Below are 16,013 nucleotides of genomic sequence, written 5' to 3'. Positions count from 1 at the left end.
AATAAAACAACTAAGAAAAAGAATTTTTAAAGGCATAAACCCATACAAAGATATTTGGAGAGGAGAAAATAACAGACAAGGATGTCAACCAAGTGTTGGCAACTGCATAAGTGATAACACATATGCACAACAGAAAAAGCTGAAACCTAACTGTAGCAAAGAAAAGCTGCTGCAAGTCACTTTGGGCTCTAGGACCTGGAAAAGCCTACTTGGGAATATTCCTGAAGGAAGGGAAAACCAAAAACAAAGATCTGGATGGAAGTTTGAAAGGAATGATTAGGTTCCAAAACCCCAAAATTACAAAACACAGCCAGGTGACTTCCCCTTTCTTATCTAAACAAAAGATTCATAGCCTAGAGTGGTCTTCAGGGATTGTAAGGATGGGTGAAGAGAGAATAGAGTAGAAAATGTCTTAGGGAAATCAGGGGGACTAATCCCAAGTGAACATTCTGAACCTTGAGATTCCCCAGCCTGGTTCCCAGAAGAAAGATTAGAAAATTCTTTTGTCGGCTGTTGATTAACACAAAAGCTGCTAATACTTAAAGACAGTTCAATTTAAAAAAATCAGCTTGTCACCTTAACTCCCTATTAAAAACCTACCAGTCAACAAATCTTGCCCATGCACAGAGCTTCAGTGCTTAATTCTATGAATTGGAATTAATTAGGTTAGCGAAAGATCACCAGACATTTGAAGAAATACTTCACCATTAATACCAAAGGGAAAAAAAAAAGAGAGAAAAGAAAAGAAGAAAAAGGGAAAATAGAGGAAATATATAAAGAAGAAAACTTTAAAAGAAAAACTGTTCACTGATCATCACCTAAGAGCACATTCAGGAATAACATTAATCGGGTGTCGGGTAGATGTGGGGGGCGGGCAGGGGACAGGTGTATACATACATAATGAGTGCGATGTGCACTGTCTAGGGGATGGACACGTTTGAAGCTCTGACGGGGGGGGGGGGGGGAGAAGGGCAATATATACGTAACCTAAACTTTTGTACCCCCACAATATGCTGAAATAAAAAAAAAAAACAAAACTGTATTCCTAAAACAAAGACACTGCATCCATGAAACAAGAACAGGATGCTATAACAAAGGAGCATTCAAAGCACAAAAAAGGAACTTCTGGGAATTAAAATATGTACAGAAATTTTTAAAAAATCAATACATGATTTCAAAGATCAAGTAGAAGAACTCACTTCAAAAATTATAACAGATGGACAAGAAAAGGAAATTTTCAAAGAAAGAAATAATAGTGGAAATTTCCCAGAACTGTAGGACATGAATCTCCACACTGAAAGGACCCACCCAGCACCTATCAATTTTAAAAGATACTGAACAAGGTATCAGGGTGTAACACTATAGTATTTCAGATCATGGGGAATAAAGACCAGTAAGAAACACAAAATTTTACAAAAAAGGGGGGGGCAGGGGAAGAATCAAAAATTTTAATAGCAACACTTAAACACAGAAAAGAGAATAACGTACTCAAAATTATGAGGGAAAAACTGAAAAAAAAAAAAAAAAACAGAATTCTGAACAGTCTAGCTACCCAAGCAGGAGTATAAACAATACTTCAGATATACAAAACTTCAAAAAATATACCTCCCATGTACCTTCCCAGAAAGTTACTAAAAGCTATATGCCAACAAAATAAGGAAAAACTGAAAGAGGATGCCATGGGAACAAAAACAAGGAATAAATAAAAGACAAAAACATAGCATAATGGTAAAAAAGACACCAGTAAAACAGCTCTCTTTGGTGAAGATAGCAGCCAGTCCAAACTGAAGCAAGACATCATATGAAAGATGCCAGCAGTGAGATCTCTAACCAAAAAAAAAAAAAAAAAAAAAAGTGTTTGACTAAATTAATGACAGATATAAAGAAAACTATGCAACAAACAAGAAATAGCTAACTTCAAATAAAAGCCTGTACAAGAATAAAATGGAATTGCATATCTAAGCATGAACACTGATTTATTAAAACTGTGAAATGAAAACCTAACATACCAAAACTATGGGACACAGTGAAACAATGCTAGAAGACAAATTTATAGCTGTTAACACGTACATTAAAAAAGAAGAAATACCTCAAATCAATAACCTAACTGTACACTTTAAGGAACTGGAAAAAGAAGAGTAAACTAAATCCAAAGGTAGCAGAAGGAAGGAATAACAAAGATTAGAGGAAGATAAACAAAAGAGACACTTCCTTAATCTAACAGAGGGTATCAATTAAAATAAAAAAAAAAAACCTATAGCTAACACTATTCTTAATGGTAAAATACCCAATGTTTTTGCCAGAAGATCACTTACAAGACAAGAATGCCTATCTTACCACTCCTGTTCAATACTGTACTGCAAGTCCTAGACAGGGCAGAAAGGCAAGAAAATAAATAAATAAATAAAGGGCTTACATTTTGGGAAAGAATAATAAAATCGTCACTGTTGACAAAAGACATGACTGTCTACATAGAAAATTCCATGGAATATACCCAAAAGAAGTTCAAAGAACAAATGAGTTTAGCAAGGTTACAGGATACAATGTTAACTTTAAAAATAATCTGTATGCTTAAAAATCATAAAACACTGGGGAAAGAAGTCAAAGAAGTCCTAAAGAGAGAGATACACTGTATTTACAGATTGAAAATTTAGTAAGTTAAGATGTCAATTCTCCCCCAAACTGATATACAGATTTAGGATAATTCCAATGAAAATCCTACCAGGAATTCTTTGTAAATATGAACAAGTTGTTTCTAAAATGTATATGGAAAGGCAAAGGAATTAGAATAGCCAAAACAATTCCGTAAAGGAAGGACAAATTAGAGGACTCATACTTACCCAATTTTAAGAAACACTATAAAGCTGCAGTAACCAAGGCAGGGGGGTATTAGCAAAGAGACAGACACACAGGTCAAAGAAACAGAACAGATGGTCCAAAAATAGAACTATACAAATATGGCCAATTCATTTTTTAACAATTTTAGTAAGATACAATTCACACACCATACAATTTTGCCTATTTAAAGTGGAAATTAAATGGTTTTTAGTGTATTCACAGAGCTGTGCAACAATCGCATCTTTATTTTTATATTTTCATCACTCTTAAAAAAATCCCCATACTCATTAGCAGTCACTTTCCATTCTGCCCTGTGTCCTCCTAGCTCCAAGCAACCACTAATCTACTTTCCGTTCTATAAATTTGCCTATTCTGAACATTTCATACAAGTGGAATCATACAGTACATGGTCTTTTGTGACTGGCTTCTTTCACTTACAATATTTTCAAGATACATTTCTTTTTACTGCCAAACAACATTCCACTGCACAGATACATGACACTGTATGTTCATTAGCTGACAGACGTGGGCTGTTTCCACTTTATGGCTGTTATGAAAAATGCTGCCACTAACATTCATGTACAAGTTTTTGTGTGGACATATGTTTTAATTTCACTCAGACAGAATACTATCTAGGTGTGCAATTGCTGGATCACATGGTATAAACTCACTATTTAACTTTCGGAAAAGTTCCAAATAGTTTTCCAAAGTGGCTATATCAGTTTACACTCCCCACCCAGCAATGTATGAGGGTTCCAATTTTTCCTCACTTTCACCAATATGTGTTACTGTCTTGTCTTTTTTATTAGAGCTACCCTAGTGGGGTATCTAATGTGGTTTTGACTGCCAACTCATTTATCACAAAGGTGCAAAGTTAATTCAATGGGAAAAGAAATCAGTGTGGGAAGAATTGGACAATCATACGCAAAATAATGAACCTTGACCTACACCTCACATATCATACAAAAACTAACTTAAAACGGATCACAGATCTAAGTGTAAAAAGTCAAACTATAAAACTTTTAGAAGAAAACATAGGCGAAAATCTTCAAGACCTAAGGTGCAAAGAGTTCTTAGATATGACACCAAATACATGATCCATAAAAGAAAAAAGTGATAAAGTGAACTTAAAAAGTAAAAGTTTTTGCTCTGGAAAGATGCTGTTAAGAGAATGAAAAGACAAGATACAGACTGGGAGAAAATATTTGCAAATCACATATTTAACAAAGGACACATTGAGAATATATAAAGAACTCTCAAAACTCAACAGTACTAAAACATACAACCCAATTTTTAGAAATGGGCAAAAGACTTCAACAGATAAAACAGATAGCAAATAAGAATACAAATCAATGCTCGACATCATCAGGTAATGATGCAAATTAAAACCACTATACACCTTAATTAGCTAACATTTTAAAACGGACAACATCAAGAACTGGTGAGGATGCAAAGCTACCAGAACTCTCACACACTGCCAGTGGAGATACAAAACCACACAGCCACTTTGGAAAACAGCTGGTAGTTTCTTAAAAATTGAACATACACTTAATATGACCCAACAATCTCACTTGCAGATATTTACTAACAGCACTGAAAACTTACGTTCACATAAAAACCTACACATGAAGGCTCACAGCAACTCTATTCATAATTGCCCAAAAAACAGAAACACCCAGAAGTCCTTCAACAGGCGAACAGGAAAGCCGTGGTCCATGCACATACTGGATGTACACACAACCACACACTACTCAGCCATGAAAAGGAACGAACATCCGACAGAGCATTCATTACACTGAGTGAAAGCAGCCAGGCTCAAAGAGACTATACGATTCCATTTATGTGACATTCTGAAAAAGGACAGCTCGGGGGTTCCAAGCCTCGGTGGCAGAGGTCGGGTAACCACACAGGGTGGCAGGACAGACTTGTTGGTGTGATCCCCAGTCCTGACTGTGGACGTCCCGTATTCTAATCTCTGTCCTGACTGTGACGCTGGCTACACAAACTAATACCTGTGTCGTAACTCACAGGACAATATACCAAACAAAAAGTCAGTTTTACTTAACAATAATTTAAAAATTAAAAAAACTTTAAAAATATGATCATATTCTTATTAAATGGTAAAAAAAAAAATGCAAGATATGAGTACAGAGGGTAAGAGTACTGTGCTTGGCTTCTTAGTCACAGAAATCATCTTCCTCTGACCTCTTGTGAATCTTTTGTTGTGGCTGTTGTCAAATCCATGCTGTCCCTCATTCTCACCACCGTCCTGACATGCAGTAACCTCCCTCCACCACCCCCGCCCAGTTACCCCAGTGAACATGAGGCAGACGACTATTTAACTTGCTTTATTTCTTCTGCATTAAGAAAAATAAAGTGTCTATTCTTAATAAATGCTGAGTACAACAATATCCCTAAACATTTTCTTCAGTTATAAATTATTACGAAACTGTGTGAATAAAACTTTATAGAATTTATTTATCATAACAGGCTCTCAGGCCTATAAATATGTACTTTGAAAATTACTATAGATAAATATTGATCTCAGAAATCATGTTTGGTCACTTTCCAAAACCATATTTAACTATGAGAAAGTGATTACCAAAAAATCTCTCTGCCCTAGAACTCTATTCTACTGTATTAAAAGTGCTCTACCACTAATATTTTAATTGTAACTGATTCGAGAGATTTCTCCACTGAAATGTGAAAACCAACACGAACAAACTTCGAGAGGCCATGAATTCATTCCCTATCAGCAGAGGTGCCCAAGTGAAGCCTCCCCATTAAGAAAGGTCCTTAAGAAAGAATTATGCCTATTCTCTTTTGTGTAACATGCATGACATATTTTAACGTAGCAAAGCCAAAAGATTTATCATTGCCAGAAATTATATACAGGCCTAATAGTAACATTCTGATTAGTGTCACAAAAGATCAAAATATGTATCAATTATAAACTTATAGGAGTAGATTTGCAGTTAGATTATCCAAATGTAGATCCCAGAATTTCACTGAGTAAATAAGTTCTCTAACTAGTATCCACTTGTGAATCAGTGAAATCAGTACCAGCTTTAGGAAATCTCAGCTGTTTTCTATCTAGTATGACCTTATTTATACAAAAGGATCCTCACAAAATTTACTTTCAAACACACATTTAACTAAAAGGTTAAAAAGCAGGTAGAGGTGATATTGTACTATCAATTTAAATATGCTATTATACATATAAGATGACAGATTAGAAATTAAATGAATCTAATTTTAAAATACAACTAAGCTAGAACCCAAGCTAACTCATCCAACTGCAATGTGTGTGTGTGCCTGTGTTGAGGTTATTTATACACCAATAAATAATATCAGAGATAAATAAAAGTAAAGAATTATCTAGTAAAATGAGGCAGAGACCTCAAACGACTTAAAAAGTGTAAGGGTGCCATTTCCGGTAGCACCTGTCTACACTCGATCTCTTCTATGAAAGGACAACATCATTCCTTCCAAACCAAAGAGCATCTTTAAGAATTGTCTACCCATGTAAACAGTTATTTCTTAGTTCATAAGCAGAAAATAAATTACTTCTGTGTACTAAAGTATTAAGAGGAAAAGTAAGTCTATAAAAGCAACTAAAACAAACCAATTATAAAGTATAAAATGATCCCAATTTTTATGTTTTCCCAACTTCTACCTATAAATCACATACAATGGCTTCTATACATGGTAATTTCTGCAAAGACACCAATGTGGGTGATTTTTCCAACCCGGACGCTCCATTCCTCGGCTCCTTCTCTACTGCTGGTTCCACCCAAATTACTGCAGTCCAAGGACATCACAAACAGTCCGGACCAGGAAATCACAGAAGGTACTTTTGGTAACAAATAGTCCATCAGCTTTGCAATTTGTGAACTGCTACGTGCACAACAAAGAAACGTTTTTAATTGGTACCTACGTTCTTTCCGGTGTTCAACTAGACCTACGGCCTGCTTTGCTGAGCACTTAGCAAACCAGTTGTCCCCAAGTAAAACAGTGACTTCATTAGTGTGGACAAGTTTTCCCGGCATGAAGGCAAAGGGACCAAATGGTACCTATTGTTTAAAAAAAAGAAAAAAGGCAAAAACTTAAAACACTAAAAAATATATTTTATGAAACACTTAGCATTAAAAGCCCTGCATTTTTATTGAGTTCTTTTTTTATCAATACACTGGTCAAGGGAGAATGCCAACTCCACAGAAATTTAACATTATACTAAAATTTCACCAAGAAAATCTATAGAAAATTGCTTTAAGTTAATAAATCAATGTTAAAACAAGAAAATAAATCCATACATATTTACACATAACTCTTACAGTACTCTTAATACTAATTCTGTTTATGCTTTTCATTCATCTGTAAAACTAAATGAAAGCAAACTAGTAAAATACTGTCAATGGAGAATACTTCTGATAAAGAAAACTAAAAATTATTTTCAATAAGATAGCCTTTTTTCAAAGCAAGAATTAGTAAACAAATAGCTTTAATGGATATACCCTGCTACATTTACAAAATACTGGGGGGCTAGTATATAAGAGCAAAGTCTTCATGAGAAAGTACATTCATGCAATGAAAGATTCTAACCCAGGGCCCATCAATACATCACTATGTCGGTAAGAATATCATTAAAACAAAAATTAGCAGCACCTTTTTATATAAAAATCAATGTCCCAGGGTTTAATTCTGTGAATTATAAAACACTGTGGCCTATTACTGCTCTAACAGGAAGTGACTAAGTCCCACATTTCTGTCATAGTTACAGTTTTTTAATGTAGTAAGTTTGCTTATGAAATTTGTCAAATTTTGTGCTAATATTTATGTCATTTATGTCACCAGGAAGTGATAATTTTATATATCTGAAAAAAAGAAAATACTATTACTATAATTCGTGTATTAGTATAAAGCAAAACCAAACAAATCTTTGCTATGGTAGTTACCTCTGACACAATTCATCAGCTCGGCAATTTGTGAACCAACACACATATAGCAAAGAAACATTGTATCATTTCACACAGTTACTATGTTTATGAGAAACAATGTATTTCTTTAAAAGAAACACAGCAAACATACCATGATATTATAAGACAATTTATCAGGCAAGGTATTGAGTCTTTCTCGCAAGGCATTATAGTCATCATCTACCTTCTTCCTGTTGACAAAAAACACCAAACACTAAATGAATACACAAATCAACAATAGGCTATGTATCATAAAACAAGCCAATCAAAAACCTAATTTTAGCAATTTAAAGGTTAAAGTGTTTTTCTAATTTTAAAATCCTGTTTTTATAAAGTTTAGCAATGGCTAAGTTGTTATTAAAAATTAAGACTCTCTGGGGACTTTGGCTTTTAGAAGTAGAACACTCGTATCTTGAGAATTAGTGTTTCCTAAGGAAGAAGATCCTCTGGACTAAATGAAATGTGAAAATTAAGGGAGAGAGTGGAGGAGGGCCTGATATTTTGAGAGACGCATGGACTCAAGATGAAGGAAGAAGAGATTTAATAAAGCTTCTCAGTGAATCAACACTGGCTGTGAAGTGGAAATCATGAACACGAAATTTGATCAGATGCTTTAGTCCTCATCAGTAAACTTTAGGCTGAAAAATGTGGTGTCATCAACTCTTCAATTATTCATACTAATGTGATTAACATGACAGAGAATCAACCAGGGGGTAGAAGAAATTAGGTAGAGGTGATACAAAAAGCATTTCAAATTGGCTTTGGAGTCTGTTTCACGTTATATCAAAAGAGAGCTACCAAACAACCACAAGATGTAATTCTGTAGGAGCAGAGATGGTCATGTTTCCATGTGATGAGCCCTGCTCTGTCCTTAACACCTGCTGGAGATGACAGCCCTTCGTGTAGAGTGATACCAGGCCCCAGCCTACCCCGGGATGCCCATTTCCAAACCTTCTCTGGAGATTAGGTTTCCTAAGAGCTCCCTGCGAGGAAGTAGACTGCGGGCAAAACCAGAGCACCAAAATTTCTTGTAAGCAGACGGTGTTGTCAATTTTTAAAAATAACAAAAACTCACCAACTCAGCAAGTAATTTACAAGAACATGTAGACTTTGTCAAATTGAAATTAGGACAAACTGCAATGTTGATAATCGCTCTCCAGATACAAAATGACTGCACTATAAACACCATAGAATCGGTTTCAGTTTACTCCTTAGCTCCCCTGAAGCAACAGTACCATAATAAAAATCTATCTCATTTAGTCCTAAGATCTCAAGGAATTTCACACATATAATTTATCCTAAAAACATTCCTGTAGTAAATGTCACCAGTCAACATTTTGCTCTTACCACACATGGAAGAGAAACCAGATCTCCTACATCAAGATGAGGCCAGATGAATCTAATCTACCTAGGTCTTTTGAACTGTATTCTTTCAAGCAAGTTTTCTCATTTTCTAGTGTGTAAGTGCGTTTTATAAACTTTCCCCCAAAAATCCTTTTCTACAAATAAACATAAAATGCCCTTTATTCTGTGTAAGGCAAAAATCATCATTCTAGATACATTTTATATGGATAAAACGCCTTCCCCCTGCACTTCCCCCCAAAAAGTCGTGCACAGGGCTATGTATCAGAAAGAACATGGCTTTGAAGTCAGACTAGAGGGTGAATCCCAGCTCTGTTACTCAATTTACCCAAATTTATCCTAGTCTTATTATCAATGGTAAAAGTGCAATAATACCTAACCATCTCATAGGTTCAAGAGAATTAAATAAAAGGTTTAACACACTGGCTACTACTGAACATCTACTACATTGGTTCCATTTTTTTCCATGAAGTATCAAAAATACCAATTCTAAAATATTCAAAAAAGATTATTATCCACTAAGATTCCACTATGTTAAATTCATTCAATTTGATACAAACAGCATGACTTACTGAAAGACAGTACATTTAGGGGCTCTGGAGACACGGTTAATGTGAGCAATAAATGGGATAGTGGCTATGAAGGACTGATCTGGTACAGTGTCTACACACACAAAACACTCGTTATTAAATATGGAATACTGTTAATTGGTATGTTTCAGATAAGAAATTGTGCAAATGCTCAAGAACTATTATCAGCATAGATATCTAAATATTTCTGTAACTGTTAAGAAGCTAGTATTAAGGTTAGCACTTACAGCACAATACGCCCTGTTTTAGTAACTAGGAAAAAAATTTCCTAACAAAACATCTCTTTTATACATTAAAAGAACAGTAGGTTCGACCACAGGTAATACCAGAGATCAATCAATGTCAGTACTCCAAGTATATTCAGTTTAAAATGTATTAATAATTCTCTCTAGAACAAAAACGTGGACATACTGGAGCATAAATTAAGATTAGAGCTGCTATTTCTAAATTTTGAATTATTTTCTAAAAATACAAAATAAAGGGGAAGATCATTTAAAATGCAGCCCATGCAGCAATCCTTTTGAAAGGAGGCGTGCAGGAATCAAGCAGTGTCTCTTGGGAAGGGCTTGAGGAACTAACTCTCTCTAAAGGCTGCACTAGTCAAAATGTCCAGGACTAAGCACTTAGTCAAAGAGTGATCTCCAAACAGTCCCTCTAATATTTAGGGCTTAAATAATTCCATTTAAGATCACAAAGCCTATCTAACAGAAAATACAAAAGTTATTCTAAGAACTAATGTATACAAAAGATAAGTAGGGGGCCTTGATTTGCACCAAAATTTGAACAGATTTTTTCCTATTTTATTGCTTAGAAACATATAATTAATTTTGGGGACGCTGCTGTCACACTGAAATATAGTAATCAAAAGAGGTATTATAATTGCTTAACAATGTTTTTTTCAAATGGAAAACAAAACCCAGATATAGTTAGGATAAACCTCTCAACCCTACTTATAACAACACACAGACCTGCTTGTTTGGCTTTACCACATTTGATTCTTATAAATTTAAGTTCAGCCTTCAATTCTTAATTTTAAAACTTTATCCAGTAAATAAGATTTAATTCGCACCATGCAAGATTCCCTATAAAAAACTAAAACTAAAGCAGCAGCATAAGGCTTATAAGAAACTTTTACAACCTTCTGCTGAATCTTGCTAATCATTGCTATAAGCCTTCTGAGAAGCATTTTTGTTTAAGAAAAGTAAAAAGCTATGAAGGACAGAATACAACTAAGGTTAAAGTGAGCTTTAACCTTAAAAAATTGAGATCAGGACATATACCATATGAAACACCTTATTTTCAAAAAAATTGTAAAAAGTATGAGAGAAATCAAGTTAAATGAGGTGCACGCTCAAGTATTTAGGGGTGAAGTATGCTGATGTCTACAACTTTGAAATGCAATGGATTAATGAATTGAAGTATAGCTGGTGATCACTCTCCTGTATGTTTAAAAATTTTCGTAACAGAATAGTCTAAAATGGAAGGGGGCAGGTAAAGGAAACTCCGTATTTTTAATCCTCTTAAATGCAACTGCCAAAGATAGAAATCTTTGTAAAGAAAAAAAATAAGTTCTACATACAGTGTTTGAGGTAACTGATAAAGATTCTAAGCTTTAAATAGTAAACAGATAAAACAAATTAGATTAAAATAATATTTTGCTAATTTCACTTTAAAGTGGGATGAATAGGCAGAAAATACTAACTTTATAGCAATTGTTTTATTTTTTAGAAAAAAAAATTCCTATCATTCTCTTTCCCTTTACCTAACATCCTAAACAGAAAAGCAGAAAACACCATAAGATGCCTAAAAGGGAGAAAAGAAAAGCAGCTTTACATTAATATCTCAGACAATCTGGGGCAAAGAATTTTTTTATTTTTTAAGAAATGGTAAAACCCAAAGATTCTAGACTATATATGAGTAAATATACGACCTTCTTTAGAAGTGACTTTTAGTCCACCACACCCACACTAGAACTTCCCATTAAGCATCCGGGAAAGCCTTGTTTCAGTTCAATTCACTATTTACTAGGCCCCTCCTCCGCAACCAAGCCTTCTGCCATGCACTGCAGGGAACATCATTCAAATAGAGCATGTCTTTTGTTTTTTGGTTTTTTTAGGGGGGAGCAATGCATCTTTGTCAAAGATCCACTGGCCTTCCTAGCACTCTGGGAGGCCGAGGCGGGTGGATCGCTCGAGGTCAGGAGTTCGAGACCAGCCTGAGCAAGAGCGAGACCCCGTCTCTACTAAAAATAGAAAGAAATTATATGGACAACTAAAAATCTATATAGAAAAAATTAGCCGGGCATAGTGGCGCATGCCTGTAGTCCCAGCTACTCGGGAGCCTGAGGCAGTAGGATCGCTTAAGCCGAGGAGTCTGAGGTTGCTGTGAGCTAAGCTGACGCCACGGCACTCACTCTAGCCTGGGCAACAAAGTGAGACTCTGTCTCAACAAAAAAATAAATAAATAAATAAATAAAAGATCCACTGGCTTAAAGGATGCCTAGATTTTTCCCCTAAAATTAAGAAAATTGGGGAATATTACAAGTTCAGGCATGATTATATACAGGTAATGAGAGACATCCTTCAGTTACCAAAGCAAAGAATGATGATTTTTTTCCTGTTTACTTTTAAACAGTCTACACGAATTGTGAAAGTTATATTAAAAAATAAAAACATTCCAGAAAGAAGAATCTACATTGCTGTGTTTTTTGTGGGAAGGATAACACTCCTCATCAAAAATTTAAATGTATTTGCATTAATTCAATAGCATTAGACATTTTTTCTAAATGGCCAAGGCAAAATACTTAGTAACATTAGATGATAAGATAACTGAAACCTACCAAAAATTCAGGCAGTATGATGGCATATTCCTTTTTACAGCTCTATTATACCAAGGAATTTATGTTATCAGAAGATGCTAATGAAGTAATCCATGTTCTTTATGAGTCCATCAGAAATTTTTTTATTATCAGAAATAGATACCAAGATTAACCTAAATATAAAAACTTGTAATTTTTTAAAAGTCAATGAAACAAAATTATCCAAAGAGACAGATGCAGTTCACATTCTACTACATCTTTTCAACAGTGAAACAGAGTGGAGTGGACACACACAATAAAGCCAGACAGTGGACTCTGTCCTAGTGACCTCTCTACATACAACAACCACACATACGTGACTTGGACTCGTCAGTTATTAGTATCTTCATTCGTTACTAATCTTTTGCTCTAGGAATAAAATGAGATGTGAACTCAAAGCTTAAAAATTACATAAAAACAAAGCCTAAGTTTGAAAGAAATATCCCAAAGTGCCTACATCAGTTAATTTTGGGTGATGAGTTTATAGATAATTTTTATGTTCTTTTTATTTTCCAAATTTTCTACAACTGATTCCTATAATAAATCAAAGGAAGGAAACTTTTAGAAAAGATGTGAATTTATAACTGATTTAAGCTTTGAATGTTTGTGCCAGTTTCTATTCAAATCTCACCATACGTAATTCACAGGTTTTGCTACTTCAATTTAGATTTTCTATACTTTATTTCTCAAGTATATTTTAAAGAAAAGCAAACTTTTTGTGTATTTTCTTAATTACAGTAGTGGTTTGAAACCCTTTTAGGTCACTGATCCCTATGAGAAACCGGAAAATCTCTAGACTTTTTCCTGAGAAAAAGGACCAATATTTTACATATAGTTTCAATAGAGGCCCACTCATAGATCTCTCTAGGTTAAAGTTTCTGTCAAAAGGTTTTATAACAGTGAAAAATAGCAATCCTGGTTTTGAACCCACCAAATATTTAAAATCTTCAAAATTGTCTTTAACTCAATTGACTTAAAAATAAATAGAAAAAAGAGGCTGGGAAGGGCAGGAGGAAGGGAAAGAGAGGGAGAGATTTGTTAAAGGACACAATATTACAGTTAGATGGGAGGACTAAGATGTAGTGTTCTAGACCACTGTAGGATGACTATAGTTAACAATAACATATAGCTTCAAATAGCTAGAAAGATATTGAATGTTTCCAACATTTAAAAAAAGATAAATGTTTAAAATGATGGATATACTAATTACCCTGATCTGATCACCATACATTGTATGGTACCCTATGAATATGTACAATTATTGTCAATTTAAAATGTTTTAAATTTTTAAATAAAAAGAAAAATTAGAAAGCCTGCACCAATTTGGTCATGAGTTCAAGATGAATTAGTAAAAACTAAATTATAGGCATGCCTCAATTTTTTCTATAGCCTACATTTTCCTAAGTCACACACTGACCCCACCCCCCTTGGACTTCTATTTCTCTCAACAGGAACAAGCACTCAGGATCATCGCTGAGTGACCTGAGTGATCCACCTCCCAGCCACGCACTGCACCTGTGACAGCACCTGTGACGGTCACACCTTCATCCTTACATAGTGCTCTTTTGTGCTTGAAAGTTGCACGTTGCTCTTATTTTATAAAAAAAGGAATGGGAAATTTAAAAACCCAAAGTGCAAAGAAGTGTAGTTTTCGTACCTAACACAGTGAGACAGAGGTGAAAAGTCATGAGGGGTGCCAAAGCAGATCCTCAGCCTCGGTCAGACGCTCACTGGACTTGAGCTGCTCATGGGAAATTGTGAACCAAGCAAACTATATGGACACTGAAAATACATCATCATCATCAAAGACTATATTCTAAATGATGATGTATAATTAGGGAGCTTTTAAGAATAGTTTAAACTCTTTGGGGGACAAACTTCCTATAACACAATTTTCCTTTTATTTTCAGAAATGTAGTAAATATTAAACTAGTTTGGTTGCTTCCACAAACATGACACAAAAGCTTGGGGACTCCTATAAGTAATAGATTCTAATTACAAGTCAAAAATCATCAAGCCTTTAAAAGAAACAGAAAAGAAAAAAGCATTTACAGTTTGACTTCAGTGACATAAATACACATATATAATTAAGCTGAAACTAAAAGAAAATGTTTACAAACAGAGAGGGAAGAAAGAATTAGCTTCTCTTCAGCATGGTGAGTAAATTTATCTTTACTTTTTTCTTATTTCAACCTTTCTATACCTAAGCATATATTAATTTTATATTCAGAATAAAAATTTAAAAACCTAATTCAAATTTAAAAAAAAAAATTCTTAAAATGTAACATTCAACTTGAAATTTTTTTGTGTCTTTGTTTGGCATCTCTTAATTTGCTTTGAAACATCACACACAAAAATTCCAAAACTTACTTAACCCGCAATCCATGTACTAAAACATCAAACATTAAAGAAAAAAGAAAAAAAAAAAAACAACTATGCAGAAACAAAAAATGACAGAGAAAGGGATTTGTATATATGATTCCTCTCCCTAGCTCATAACAAGACTTTGACCAATAACTGCAGAAACTCCAACAACAAAAGAATGTAAAATCTCCAGGAAGAAAGTTGCTCCCTGTTTCACTTGAGGGAAAGGGAAAAAAAAAAACCATAAAGAAAAAGCCCCAACAGAATATAGAAAGCCCTACACAAAACAGTGACTGAAAACTGTGGTCAGTAAAATGGGGACTCTGAAAAATACAGTTTCCAAGTTTACCTAACACTGAAAATTAAAGTCATCATCACAGATATTTCTTGTAAGTCTTAAAGGTATGCAGATCAATATTTCACAGATTATACATAATAAAATAAAATTTTATATAGGCGTATGAAGGTAACTTGAGAAAACACTGTTTCGGGTATTCATGAAAAATATACAGTAAACCACAAGATTGTTATGTTCAGTGCTGTTGTGGGCAAAGAATCTCTCAAAAACATCAGACAGATTATAAAATATAAATCTCCATCCTGATTGAGTAATACGAAAGAGGAATTTTTTAAAAAAAGAAAATCAAATCTTCAGCTGTGATTTTTGCCTACTCAGGTATGCTTTCTTGGTTATTTCCTACTATATACTTTGACTATTAACTATAACAGAGGGCCAAGCACAGTGGTTCATGCCTGTAATAGCAGCACTTTGGGAGGCCGAGGAGGGAGGATTGCTTGAGGCCAGCCAGGAGTCAGATCCTGCCTATACAAAACAAACAAAAACTATGATAGAAACCTGTTACTCTTTTCCTCAAAACAATATTTTCTGTCCAGTTTCCATTGAAAACTAACAAATTTCAAGTATTTGCTTCAGAATTCCTTCTCAAAACTCACATGCCAAAGCATTTCAGAAATTTTTTGCCTACACTTAAACCTAATCTTTCCAAAATTAAACATTTTAACAAA

The 16,013-nt window shown here is 34.4% G+C and overlaps 1 protein-coding gene across 2 annotated transcripts in view; it reads right to left on the bottom strand.

Moving 5' to 3' along the window:
* Window positions 1-16,013, bottom strand: part of URI1 (URI1 prefoldin like chaperone) — a 54,358-nt gene that overhangs the window by 13,773 nt on the left and 24,572 nt on the right. For both annotated transcript variants that reach the window (XM_069457050.1, XM_069457049.1), the window contains 2 exons: window positions 7,927-8,005; window positions 6,776-6,911 (listed from right to left, as the gene is read on the bottom strand). In XM_069457050.1, coding sequence (XP_069313151.1) covers window positions 6,776-6,911; window positions 7,927-7,929 — 139 coding nt within the window. In that variant the 5' untranslated portion in view covers window positions 7,930-8,005. The remainder of the gene's footprint in view (window positions 1-6,775; window positions 6,912-7,926; window positions 8,006-16,013) is intronic.

This window comes from Eulemur rufifrons, chromosome 24, assembly GCF_041146395.1.
Source record: "Eulemur rufifrons isolate Redbay chromosome 24, OSU_ERuf_1, whole genome shotgun sequence".
NCBI classification, from domain to species: Eukaryota; Metazoa; Chordata; class Mammalia; order Primates; family Lemuridae; genus Eulemur; species Eulemur rufifrons.
Note: the sequence above shows the minus strand (reverse complement) of the source record. Positions and strands in the feature narration are given on the sequence as shown.